General features: G+C 40.6%; 1 protein-coding gene across 6 annotated transcripts in view; it reads right to left on the bottom strand.

Annotated features, from left to right (window-relative positions):
- Positions 1-13,635, bottom strand: part of tbc1d19 (TBC1 domain family, member 19) — a 30,448-nt gene that overhangs the window by 7,637 nt on the left and 9,176 nt on the right. For 5 of the 6 annotated variants that reach the window (XR_009808413.1, XR_009808414.1, XM_061912649.1 and 2 more), the window contains exons 6-20: positions 12,896-12,959; positions 9,459-9,505; positions 9,285-9,395; positions 9,129-9,201; positions 8,772-8,810; positions 5,374-5,486; positions 4,443-4,517; positions 4,223-4,285; positions 1,235-1,319; positions 1,133-1,174; positions 1,017-1,049; positions 759-868; positions 611-702; positions 363-478; positions 196-266 (exon numbers count right to left, since the gene is read on the bottom strand). Coding sequence is in view for 4 of the 6 variants with exons in the window: in XM_061912649.1 (XP_061768633.1) it covers positions 196-266; positions 363-478; positions 611-702; positions 759-868; positions 1,017-1,049; positions 1,133-1,174; positions 1,235-1,319; positions 4,223-4,285; positions 4,443-4,517; positions 5,374-5,486; positions 8,772-8,810; positions 9,129-9,201; positions 9,285-9,395; positions 9,459-9,505; positions 12,896-12,959 (1,134 nt within the window). In the remaining 2 variants the exon portion in view is untranslated. Of the gene's footprint in view, positions 1-195; positions 267-362; positions 479-597; positions 703-758; positions 869-1,016; positions 1,050-1,132; positions 1,175-1,234; positions 1,320-4,222; positions 4,286-4,442; positions 4,518-5,373; positions 5,487-8,771; positions 8,811-9,128; positions 9,202-9,284; positions 9,396-9,458; positions 9,506-12,895; positions 12,960-13,635 lie in introns of those variants that run through there. The other variant, XM_061912650.1, reaches the window with a different exon arrangement.

Raw genomic sequence — 13,635 nt, 5'->3', positions numbered from 1 at the left:
AATTCAGCGTCCACAATTGTTCTTATTAAAAAATATAATTTCCCACCCGTCTTATGCATATCATGTGTTAGCCTGCATTAATTGGTTTTAGATTTGTTTATGGACAAAAAATATCTAAATAGTCCCCTGCCTTTGTGACAACCCTGTTCTAGAGCAAATAGACACACACGCATTTAAACACACACACACACGTACCTCAGCTGAAGCCAGAGACGTCACTTCCATCAGGTTTTCGGCACGAAAGGCAAAGACGGCGGCTGCCAGGACTGGAGGGCGTGTATGTTAAGTCAAAGATTGTCAGCATAGACACGGAGGAAATATATGACAAAATGGATGGTTTTAAGACAACAAACAGCTCATACCTGCAACAGGTTCCAGTGAGTCGTAGCCAAGGATTCTGTCCCAAAGAAAAAGTAGCTGATCGGTGGAGAGATAGCCTGAAAAGGCTCGGACCATCCACTTGAAGGCGATGCGCAGCCTGTCAGGAAAATGTTGAAAGAGGCCATAGCAAGACTGCACATTTTTTGTATTGACAAAATAAAGACTGCAGCAATGCGCCAGAAGGTGGCAGCACTTGATTGGGTGACGGCTTCCTACTAGCGTGGCTTACGGCTGAGCTCCCATCTGCCGCAGGTGATAGAAGAGCTGAGGCAGGTGTGTTTGCAGGAGCCTCTCAAAGAGCAGACACAGAGACACGATACCCTGCAGGGGGGCGCATGTGTGCATTAATGAGGCAGCTGGCGATGGCACGTTCTTACCGATGTCGCCGAAGAGACAGAGTGGAGTCTGAAGAAGTATCGCGTGTACATCTCCCTGAAGACGCTGTACAGCTTGGACGGCTCATTGTAAAGGAAACAGAGAGGCGCCACTGGAACACACAATGTCTCATGCGATGAGTGTGTGTGTGTGTGTGTGTGTGTGTGTGTGTGTGTGTGTGTGTGTGTGTGTGTGTGTGTGTGTGTGTGTGTGTGTTTGTGTGTGTGTGTGTGTGTGTGTGTGAGACAAATGTCACATACCATACATCGAGAAGCCATGGAAGGGGATTACACCTGGTTCAAATAATGGAGCACATTGTGCTGTTATTTTTCATCTCCAAAGTGTTTGAATGATGAAAGTCAAGAAGAGAGCTCACCGTTGGGGGGATAAAAAACATCACGCTCCACATCTTCTTTGTCTATGAGACAAACACTTTTAATTTGAGCGACACGCACACACAAACGCAACATTTGCTCACCCTGGATGGTGGATTTGGGAGGAGTGGCGCTGTTGTACTTGAAGTGCTCCAGGACGGCGGCGTCCCGGGAGAAGCACAGGAGCACCTAAACACACATTTTAATAAACAAATGTTCATGGAGTTGACACTGCTGGACTTACAGTGTGTGTCTATTTTGTGGAACGACAATCGAAATGAGAGCTCTTTCCGAAATCATAACATTTTTAGGCTGGCTCAAACTTCAATAAGTACACTACTTAATTTCCAAGGGCGTGAATTTGGACTGTAGTGCTACATTTAATCCATTGCCGGCGATGTGCACTTACTGGAAATGACAATAAAATATTTAAATATGAACTTTGTAGCCAAAATGGCGACAACTGAGTGTAGCAAGTGTCCATCATTACGTAATTTCGAGTGTGCATCCAGGTACTAATACGGCACTGCATTTTGCCATACTTCTCAGAGTGAACATACAACACTCAAATGATGAAGTGTAGGTAGTGTGATTTAGCACACAGTCCCAGACTAAAGGTCTGATTTACTAAAGTTCTGCATGTACTAAAACATGTGCAAACCTGATAGCACACAAAAAGCTGATCTACTAAATGTGTGTGCAAAGTGGATCTTGTCTGTTAAGTAAGCAGAATAAGGCGTGCAATCAATTTTGCATCTCTGCCTCCGATATTATGCAAAATATATAGTATTTTGCCGAAAGTTGGCAGACCCGTCAACGATCCTGTTCTGTCTCTCTGTAATGTTTATCTGCTTTTCATTTGGATTGTGCTGAAAATCTTAATTTCCCCTCGGGGATATTTAAAGTATTTCTGATTTTAATTCTAATTCTGAGTATGCTGATCATCAGAATACAAATATTATAAAACGCACACAATGTGATTTATCAACACTTATCACCTCATTGCGAGCACTACTTAGTGTTTTATTTAGCAAACTGACTGTTAAAAACACGCATGCAGGATCAGTGCTCATGCTGCACAGACAGACAATAGACAAAGAATCCTCTGTGTGTGTGTCAACATTTTGGACCAACAGAAATAAAAAATAGACAATGTCTATTTCCCAACACAATTTTAAATGTTATAGCTGCTGGAGGACCTAATGGGCTGATTAAAACAAATAAAATTGATGCGTTGTGGTGTCCTTTGTTTTTTTTTTTTAACGTTAGTTTTTTTCATAGTATATAAATATATATATATATAAATATATATATATATATATATATGCCATATTTCCTTGAATAGCCGCCGGAGCGCTAATTAATTTAAAACCTCTTCTCACTCCTGCGCTTAATCAAGGTATGCGGTAAAAGTAAGCAGGCGCTAATAATTTCAAAACCTCTTCTCACCCCTGCGCTTACCAATGGCATGCAGTAAAAAATTGAGTGTGATAAAAAAAACAATTACTAAAAAATTATTTTGCGGCCGCGGCACGGTGGTTGGGGACCAGTGCTCTACAACATGTCATTGCGGGCACCTTTACACCCTTTCGCTGCATCACATACGAGATTGCAATGCATACTTGGTCATACTTGCTAGCGGGGGTGTATAATATAGTCAGGAAGAGTCATGGATGCAAAGGATTCTGGGTAAGTGTTATGTTGCGTTTATAATGTTTTACAGAGACGATGTTCTCCAAAAATGTGTTTGGTGTGGGTTCACAGAGTGTGGCGCATATTAGTAAGAGTGTTAAAGTTGTTTTATGTCACAACCATCAGTGTGATCTGTATGGCTGTGGAACAAGACCTCTGATTTACACATAGTAGAAGCAAAAAAAAAAACTCCTCCGCCATTTCGAAAAAGACGACAGGGGAAACGTCACTCGTGACGTCACGAATTCGACCCGGGCGGTAAAAGTAAGCACGCGCTAATAAATTTGGGGATAGTGTTTGACCCGGCAGTAATGCCAGGTGGCAATTCAAGGAAATACGATATATATATATATATATATATATATATATATCTCCTACATGTGAGAAAAACTTTTTGCGTCTTGAGTATAAGTGCAGCCTCTCTCCCGTTAACGCACTTTGGGCCCTGAAAAAAAAAAGTGGATTTTCTTGTAAATACATTTAGGACTGTGTCTAAAATGCCAATAAAAAGTGGTACATGTGCCCTGCATGCTTGAAAACATAGCAAAATGTCCCAAGTAGTAGCATGATAAGGTGAATGTGCAGTAAATGAAGAGTGTCTCCTTCCTTGGCGATGGCCTGTACCGTACACTCAAAATCCTCATTTGAATGAGGCGGTCTGCAGCACTATATAATAGGGCTGGAAAGGGCACGTGATTTTGCAATGCGTTGTGGGGGCAGGGTAGCCATTGTTGCTAGACAAAGTTTTTGTTTACATGGCTGTACTGAAGTACCGGTATTGTGAGAGAGAGCAACAAACTGAGTAAAAATGGATCATACCAAAGACAAAAATCAATAGACTACTAAAAAAAATTGGACCCTGTTCCAAAGACTCGCCCCTTTAAAGAAAAAGGTAAAATTGGTGGAATTGATCCATATCAGCCCATCTAATAATCGAGATTTGAGCAAGCTGCCGTACCTGTCCTGTATTTTTGTCGTCAATGGAGTCAGTTTTTATACAGGCAAAACATTTCAGAATGCAAAGGTGTTTTTTCCCCCTGAAGCAATAATGACAGCCATTGTGGCAGTTAATTATGTCTCACCTTCGCACCAGGTTTCAAACTTCTTATAAGAAAAAGAACACAACTTCAGGACAGAGTCCTGCATTAAGCCAAGTAAATAAGCGATTCAGCAAGTCTAGCAATATAGTTAATCAGGCCCTGAGTAAAAGTAGTGTGAATTGACACAAAGCTCCAGACTAAGTGTTAACGTTCCTGTTAGGGATAAGAAGTCAAAGATGCAACATTGTTTGTCACCAGAATACAGTATGATTACGATTTCCTACAATTACTTTCATTAATACTTAGCATTTGTTTGGGCTATCATGCTCAGTTGTTCCTTGCAGAGATAAAATATCACACCTGGTAGAGAAAGTCCTCAAAGACAAAGTAGTAGTCGTCATTGCTGGCAGTCAGCTTCACATCCTGCAGGCCACAATAAAGCGCATCATGTAAAAACATGTGTTCAAATGTAGGCAAACTTGTATAAACATAACTGTTTGTTGTCTGCAGCTTGATAGTGAGGTTTATTTAGCTTTCACCTAGTGTGTGTGTGTGTGCGTGTGTGTGTGTGTGTTTACACCTTGTAGATAAGGTTGTCCACCAGCAGGTCATGTTGAATAACTCCTGTCTTTAGCTGCTCATAATGTAGGACATCCTAAAAAGGACACAAGTAGTGTATAACATATAATATGCAGTGCGGAAAATAAGTTAGTAAGTAATTATTAAATGTACAGTACCATACAATTCTTGACTGTTCATATTTTTCTTACAGTATTAACTTCCAAAATTCAAAAAGGTATATTTTTTCCCACTGTATATACAGCAAGTCACTATAAGGAGCATGGACCTGTCGGGTGCTAATAAATCACCTTAAGGTTGAACCTGCAGCGGGCTAATGGTATTTCCGACAACTCTCTTCCACTCCTAAGTGTCTCCGCTTAGAGATAGGACATTATGAATGAACAGAGAGGGTGGGGGTGATAAAACTTTCCCGTTTGTGACAGTTACGAGGCAATGGATGGGGGCCGCGGAAGTGTGGAGAACAGGAAGACAAAATGAGGGAGGACAGTGGAAGCTTCACTAAAAGTTATTCATTGTTCTGCCTTGGAACGTTGGACAATATCAGCTAAGGTCTAATCTTTCTATTTTTAAATAGACAAATGTCAAAACGATGGAAACAAAACCCTGACTCTCCCGCAGGAATCCATCTCAGTTTTATCGTCCCCACCTTGTTAACATAACACTTTGCCACACAGACACTATGTTTCACCTAACATAGCCAGATTGACAGTGTTTTGATGATCTTAGCGAGCAAGTGTAAACATCACGGGGAGTTGGGGCCAAATGTGCACAGCTGGAAGATCACCCACCCTATTTGTCGCACGTAGACTACTTCGTAAACTTTTGCAATCAAGTATCCAAAATGGACTAGTGTGGGAATCACCGCAGCCGCTTTATAGCAACCTGTGTGCATGTGTGTGTGTGTGTGTGTGTACACATTGCTTTCCAACCTGTGGCTGGTTGACTGAATTGAGGATGAGAGCCCAAAGGTCAGCCCGCAGCCCAGTGGGGCAGCCCTTTCTGCTGTACTGCTGTGCTGCTGCACTGTCTTGCTCTGCAAGCACTGAGGCCGCAAAGTCAGAGAGAAAGAGAGAGAGAATGTGTGTTAGACTATTTTTTTTTTCCCTTGGCCTCAGTCTGCACCTCCTCTCCAGGGCCCAGGCTAAGACCGATTTTTTTTATTTTATTTTAATCTTCTATTTTTTTTTCCTCCCATCCCCCTCACCCCCACCCCCCCTCTTTGTTTACCTTTATCTCATCTTTTTTTGTAAGGGGCGCTGGAAGCCGGCAGACCCGTCAGCGATCCTGTTCTGTCTCCCTGTAATGTTTGTCTGATCTTGAATGGGATTGTGCTGAAAATTTTAATTTTCCTGAAGGAACTCTCCTGACGGAATGAATAAAGTACTATCTAATCTAATCTAATTTGTTTACATCTCTTTAGCAATGACTTGTCTTCTGGTTTGGATAATATTAACCAAAGGTTGAAAGAAGTAAGTATTTCATTTCCTACCAACTAGCAAACATTTGTGACCTCCACAGACCGGTTACTGGAAGTGCCCCAAATGAAGCACATAAATTAGGAAAGTACTTGTTATGGGTAAAAACGACCCACAAACAGTCGCTTACGTTAAAAACTTAAGAACCATGGGTAAGACCAAAGAGCTGTCAAAAGACCTCAGGGACAAGATTGTAGACCTGTGCAAGACTGGAATTGACTACAAGACTATCAGTGATAAGCTTAGAGCGGAAGAGAGCATTATTGGTGCAATAATTGACACATGGAACAAACACAAGATAACAGTCAATCACACTTGCTCAAGAAGACACATGAACATGACATGTCTGAAGCTTGACAATCAACACCTGAAATGGATCTCTTTGTTATTGACATGTTTGAAATAGTCTTGCACTATATAGACAATATACGACAAACTGTATAAATGGAATGCTATTTAGCTGCCGATAAAACTTTAGTGCAACCGTCATATCGTGAGAATGTATGTATGTTGACACATTCAACCGGTGGCCCGCAAATATGACATCGACAAGCGGACAAAGGCGTTCTCAATGCAATGTAGCGTCCTTGCTAGCAGCTTATGTCCCTCCAAAGTGCAGTTTCCATGCAGTTTCTCACATGTAACCTTATCACTGGAGGACTTGAGGACAAGCAATAGCTAAACATGCTACACTACAAATGCGAATAAAAAAATTTAGCTAACCGCTAAATGTTAAAGGCCTACTGAAACCCACTACTACCGACCACGCAGTCTGATAGTTTATATATCAATGATGAAATATTAACATTGCAACACATGCCAATACGGCCGGTTTAGTTTACTAAATTGCAATTTTAAATTTCCCGCTAGGTATCCTGTTGAAAAAGTCGCGGAATGATGACACGTATGATGAAATGTGCGCGTGATGTCACGGGTTGTAGCGGACATTTTTTTTCAGCCCGATACAAGCTATAAGTAGTCTGCTTTAATCGCACAATTACACAGTATTCTGGACATCTGTGTTGCTGAATCTTTTGCAATTTGTTCAATTAATAATGGAGAACTCAAAGCAGAAAAATGAAGGTGGGAAGCGGTGTATTGTGGCTGCCTTTAGCAACACAAACACAGCCGGTGTTTCCTTGTTTAAAATTCCCGAAGGTGAAGCTTTACTATGGAACAGAGCGGTCAAGCGAACATGGATCCCAACCACATGTCAACCAGCAGGTTTCGGTGAGATAATTGTGGTAATAAGTCGGCTCTTACCGTAGACATCAGCAGAGCTTGCGTCCCGCTGCAGCTGCGTGGCTTCCCTCAGAGACAGTGGCGGTCACCACACCCGTGGCCACACCTCTCTGACTTTCAGGTACCATATTATCTCACTAAAACACTAGTAACACAATAAGCAGATAAGGGATTTTCCAGAATTATCCTAGTAAATGTGTTTAATAACATCTGAATCGCTCTCACTGCCCTCGCCTTTTTTTTTTTTTTTTTACTTTTAAAAAAAAAAAAAAAGTTTCTAGTCTTTCACTCTCATTATCCTCATCCACGAATCTTTCATCCTCGCTCAAATTAATGGGGAAATCGTCGCTTTCTCAGTCCGAATCGCTCTAGCTGCTGGTGGCTAAGATTGTAAACAATGTGAGGATGTGAGGAGCTCTACAACCAGTGACGTCACACGCACATCGTCTGCTACTTCCGGTACATGCAAGGCTTTTTTATTAACGACCAAAAGTTGCGAACTTTATCGTCGATGTTCTCTTCTAAATCCTTTCAGGAAACATATGGCAATATCGCGAAATGATTAAGTATGACACATAGAATGGACCTGCTATCCCCGTTTAAATAAGAAAATCTCATTTCAGTAGGCCTTTAATGTGAGTGTAAACAGGGGCGGGGCGATATATACAATGACAGTTAGGATACCAAGTATAGTATGTGTCAACATTTTTTATTATCACAAAATCGCTTTGTGTTGGTGTATATACTGTAAATAAAAAAAATAGGGGTCATTAGTAGCTTTTGCTTAATTATTTTTCTTTATTAAACATTGTGTATGTAATAAAAGGCAATAATTTAAATATTTCTATGCGTTTTTTTTTTTTAATCAAAAAGTGAATCATAAATGTGTACATTGGTATGGTTAAGACTGCCCCTGTAACTACTCAGTATTGTTATCACCCAAAACTAACAGAAGAAAAAGTGCTTATTACACTTAAAATGAAGTATAGATTGAAGCAATAAGCAACAGAGAGTAACCAGCTATGAACAGTAAATTGGACTGGAGTCAGAGAAATGCTGAGTATGAGCCAAACAATGCAAACCCTAATGCTATAGTATTTTCCCAACAGTATTTGTACAAAAAACATGTCAAGTCCCTAGCGCGCTATTGGGGAAAGGTAAATGTCTTTCTAATTGCTGTGATTCCTAGAATTAGCAAGACAAATGAGAAAGTAGATAAAATGAGGTGGTTGCTAGCTACTGCCACTATTTTTCCACGTTAGTGATGTTTAAAAGAATGAAGCAAACACATTGAGCTCTCGCTGAGCGACTGGAATGTTTGGACAACTGTGGCAAGTGTAAATGTTGGCTAAAGTATTTATTTTGATCGCTTTGTGTGTCACACTTATAATCCTAACATGACCATCATTATATAACAGCTGCACAAACCAGGGCCAAAATCACACACCTAATGTTTTAACAGACTGTGCCCGCGATAAGAAAATGAGGGCAGAGCACAGCGATAGAAGGCATTATGTCACAAAATGAGTAACATTCATTTACAGCTTTTTATTTCATAGACACAATAATTCTGATTAACTTGTATACAAATGCCGATGCATATATTTTACCTTTGTTTCCGATGTCAACATAGTCGTTTTCAAATAAGTCTGTAGAGAAGCAGAAAGCAGAGGTTTGCATTAGTCAAGTCAGGCGCTACAATGGAAACTTATGTCAAAACACGTTGGGCTGCCTGACTCACATACATATGATGTCAACATAACGAAAATCCAAACCCAAACTAAACATTGCTTGCACATTTATTTTGGCCAGAGTAAAAATGAGTGTAGGCGATAAGAGGATTTTTTAACTTATGTTTGTTGACATAATTTGTGCATATCTTTATATGGGTTGTCGACCTAAACGGGACCAACTTAAACTACTGAAAGGTTTTCCTTGTGACTCAAGATTAAATAATGTGTCATTGCCTGGATGGATATGTGCGTTGTCGTCGATCCCCAACTGTCCAGCTGCGAGGCTAAGATCCGAGTAGGCTTGCCTCTTAACATTTAAAGAGGGGGGGAAGCATTAGTAGTTTTCATCATTAAAGAAAAAAAAACACAAGAGGTTTACAATAATGCTACCAGCTGTGGAATGTCCTTAACATGCAGGGGGACCTGGATGAGGCCCCAGTGGCTCTTGGCGCAGACTTCCTCGCTGCTGTCGTGGTTGGGGTTCCGCAAGCTAACCACCACCTGAAGGCAAAAATGTTACGATGAAAAAACCAACGCAAACAAGATGCCAGAACATGCTCTCACCTCCAGGAAGTCTTTTGGCGCATAGACGGGCCTGAAGCGGCTTAAGTCTGCAAGGAGACACACATTCATGATGACTGCCATGTATCCCACCAGATATCAATGTTTGCCATACATAAATTCCCTTTTTGCGGGCCACAAATACATTTATGGCCGCCACAAGTAAAAAAAATAAAAAACAGAAGAATACTTTTTAAAAAAGGTTTACCTTCCAGGGGATATACAGTATGTGAATCATGTTCCAAAAAACATTGAGTACATAATGTTTTAAAAAAATTGAGATTCGAGCAACAGTCTTCTTTAGCTGACAGCACACGCTACTAACGCACACACACACGTTTTAAACAATCGCTATGCTATTTATCGCTAACCTGTCAATGGGATTGTCCATTGTAAGTTAGCAATATAAGAGAAAACTATTATTCTGTATGGTATTACTTTTTTTCAAGTTCTACCAAACTGTATTGTTGATACATGAATACTACATGTACATAATGTTCACTTCATGTGTGTAATTATGTACTTGTCTTTGTGTGCTTAGATGTACTGTAACTTCATTGTGTATCAATAAATAACCTCAAATTGGAAGTTTTTCATCAAATTCAAATGACTGTTTACACATCTGCCCAATTAAATTCAACCAATCAGGAAGAGCAAAATAATATATGTAAATAAACCAGGGCTGTAAAAAGTATAGCCTGTGACATTGTAGTAATAAATTAGGCAGCAATAATTGAAAAACACAGCAAAACAGTATAATGTCATAATACATACATATGTTTAAACTAATAACTAATAACATAGATTTTTCTTTAAATGTATACATTTTTAGCCTTTTTTTTTTCATGTGTCGTAACTAATTATGTAAATTATGTCATATTGACACCGGCCACACCCTTGGTCATTCCCACGCCGCCAGAAATAGATTGTGAATCGGTAGAAAATGTTGGAAATTGTTTTTCTTTTTACATGCATGTGACATAAAAGATATTAATGAAGTATATTTTACCCAAGTCAAAGAAGACACAAATAGTTAACAATACTTTTATCCATCCATCCATTTTCTACCGCTTGTCCCTTACGAGGTCGCGAGGCGTGTTGGAGCATATCTCAGCTGCACACGGGCGGAAGGCGGTGTACACCCTGGACAAATCACCACCACATCGCAGGGCTAACACAGATAGCCAGACAACATTCACTTAACAATACTGACCCATCAAATCAGTATTCTACGTTGTGTGCATAATTGCATCAACATTGCATTATGATCCATGCACTGGTATAACTGAAAGAAAAAAGAGCTAAAAGACCCAAGACGACTGGGAAGCTAAATTGGGGATGGTGAGGCAGCACATTAATGTGACAGTTTGGAACAAAAGTAAGGTCAGCGGGGTTGGGGGTGCTCTGGACAGCTTCAATATCTACAACGTGTGCTGTTTACAGCCGAGGGACATCGCCCAGTCCTAAATGTTATTATACAAGACTGTGCTGGCACTGCAATGTTAGGATACAAGGTCATCGTGTGCTTCATGCATGGGATTCGCTCCAAGTATCAGAGCTAGTCTGACGCTCATGCTAGCATTTAGAAATATATCAATGCTGTGTTTCAAATAAAAAACTTCTGTCAGTAGTACACCTCAATAAGTATACTGTGATTGTACACTGCGTGCGCAGTGCTGCACTACATCCATTATTACCATAAATGACAATTGGCAATATACAGCTGCTTCTTCTGCAATGAGGTGTCAACTTGTCCAGGGTGTAACCTCCCTTCCCCCCCAAATGGTACTGGGATAGGCTCCAGCACCCTCGCGATACGGGGTAGAAAATGGATGCTCTTTTTTCATTTCTCCTTTTCATGAACAAATTGCAGCAAATCAACATTTTGATTGCTTGAAAAAATAAATATACATCTATCTACTTTTTCACCCCTGCTTCCCATCAGAACAGAAATTCAAAATTATTTTTTTCTGACTTTTTTTGTACTTGCATGTACCCATGCTTCAATTGAGACGGAGATCATTCTGTCCTTTTTTTGTGTGGCAGTCTTTCTTCTGTTACAGAGCCAAGATGACGACTACTGATGGTGGACACTTACTGAGCTCACGATGGATTTGACTCCCACTTTGTCTGTGAATTTTATCAAGTAATAAAATTAACAATTCTAAAACTGTACCCACTCGACATTCATTAAAGCCAGTCACCCTGGAAGGGTCACCTGCGATCCCTTCTCAAGGTTTCTTCTTTTTCCCCCATCTGGGTTTTTTTAGTTTTTCCTTGCCCGGATATGGGTTCAGATCCGGGGATGCAGTTGTGAGATTGTGACACCATTTGAGGCACTTGTGATTAAGGGCTATATAGATAAAATGTGATGGATTGATTATTGGTTTTGTCTCAATATCACACAGTTCCAAACGAGTAGTTTTGAGTGCATCACCAAAAATGATTCCCGGGCGCGGCCACCGTTGCTGCCCACTGCTCTCCTCAACTCCCAGGGGGTGAACAAGGAGATGGGTCACATGCAGAGGACACATTTCACCACACCTAGTGTGTGCGTGACAATCATTGGTACTTTAACTTAACTTAATAAGTGTGTTCACACTGGAGTACGGCATAGTGCAGCGCACTGTTTTTTTAATTTATTTTCAAAATAGTGAGTGTGCAGGGCTTCACGGTGGTAGAGGGGTTAGTGCGTCTGCCTCACAATACGAAGGTCCTGAGTAGTCAGGGTTCGATCCCGGGCTCAGGATCTTTCTGTGTGGAGTTTGCGTCTCCTCCCCGTGAATGCGTGGGTTCCCTCCGGGTACTCCGGCTTCCTCCCACTTCCAAAGACATGCACCTGGGGATAGGTTGATTGGCAACACTAAATTGGCCCTAGTGTGTGAATGTGAGTGTGAATGTTGTCTGTCTATCTGTGTTGGCCCTGTGATGAGGTGGCGACTTGTCAAGGGTGTACGAGGCCTTCCGCCCGATTGTAGCTGAGATAGGCACCAGCGCCCCCCGCGACCCCAAAGGGAATAAGCGGTAGGAAATGGATGGATGGATGGATAGTGAGTGTACAGTTCTGGACACCTAACCACTTTCAATGGTCAACATCTTGGTTGCAAAGCGAAAGGGAAGGGGAATAATTCAAGTCGTTGCAATTGACAAAAAAATAAAATAAAAGTAGTAGTATAAATATAAATGAGTGATAATTGAGATTATTATTTGCAGTAAGTGTGCTTATTTACACACTGAGGAACTAAGTTCAGTACAACTTATTGTCATGTACTGATGGAAGTAATCTGAGACACCACCATTTTGACCGTTTTCAGTGCAACATCTGGGTAGTGACAGTATTTTGCTGTACTTCTCATCAGCGTGAACACACGTAAAAGACTGTGCAAGTAAGGAAGTGTGGCAATTGAGACAGCTCACAAGTGCAGGGAAATGTTCGATACCTGGCTCATCAGTGCCCATCTCGTTCCACTTGTTGGCCAGCTCCTGTTGCTCAGTGGCCGATCTCTGTGGCAAAACAAAACATCATCAAACAACTAACGTGCAAAAAATATCAATTTAAACATTTCTTCAATCAGATGTCCTCTCTCAATTAATGGCACGGTTCATTGTCTAGTGTATGGCTTCAACGATTAATTGATTCAATTTATTAATGTCTACATAAAAAATAATTGATTTATATTTTGTTGTTCCAATTATATAAAAAGTCAGAAAAATTGCACCAATAGAGTGTTTCACCTATTGTGATGTAGTTCATGCTGTGGGTGATGTGGCCTATCACCAGTGTGTGTGGACAGTGAAGTGCTGAGAGATGGCTCATAGAAGAGGGAAATAGAGAGCAAAGGGCCCAAGGAAGACGATGAGAGATTTTGCGATCATTTCAAACTAAAGAAGACATACATTGTGGTTAAATGTTTGTACTGTCAAACGAAGCTGGAATTACACTAGTGTTCCATCGATGATGCAGCACATTACCACAAAGCTTCCTGCATATTTAAGAGCAACAAACAAGCAGAAACGAGGTAAAAGTCTATTTTGGCAGCTAACACCATCTTATATGTTTGACTTGCATAACTAATGATTTATTCAAACACATGAGGCATGTTAGCATCTACAGTTTGTATGTTAATGATTATTTGTGGTGAGTTGTTTGTCCAAAAATAATAAGTCATACATAGTGATG

This window comes from Nerophis ophidion, linkage group LG10, assembly GCF_033978795.1.
Source record: "Nerophis ophidion isolate RoL-2023_Sa linkage group LG10, RoL_Noph_v1.0, whole genome shotgun sequence".
Lineage (NCBI taxonomy): Eukaryota > Metazoa > Chordata > Actinopteri > Syngnathiformes > Syngnathidae > Nerophis > Nerophis ophidion.
This window is presented reverse-complemented; position numbering and strand designations above follow the sequence as displayed.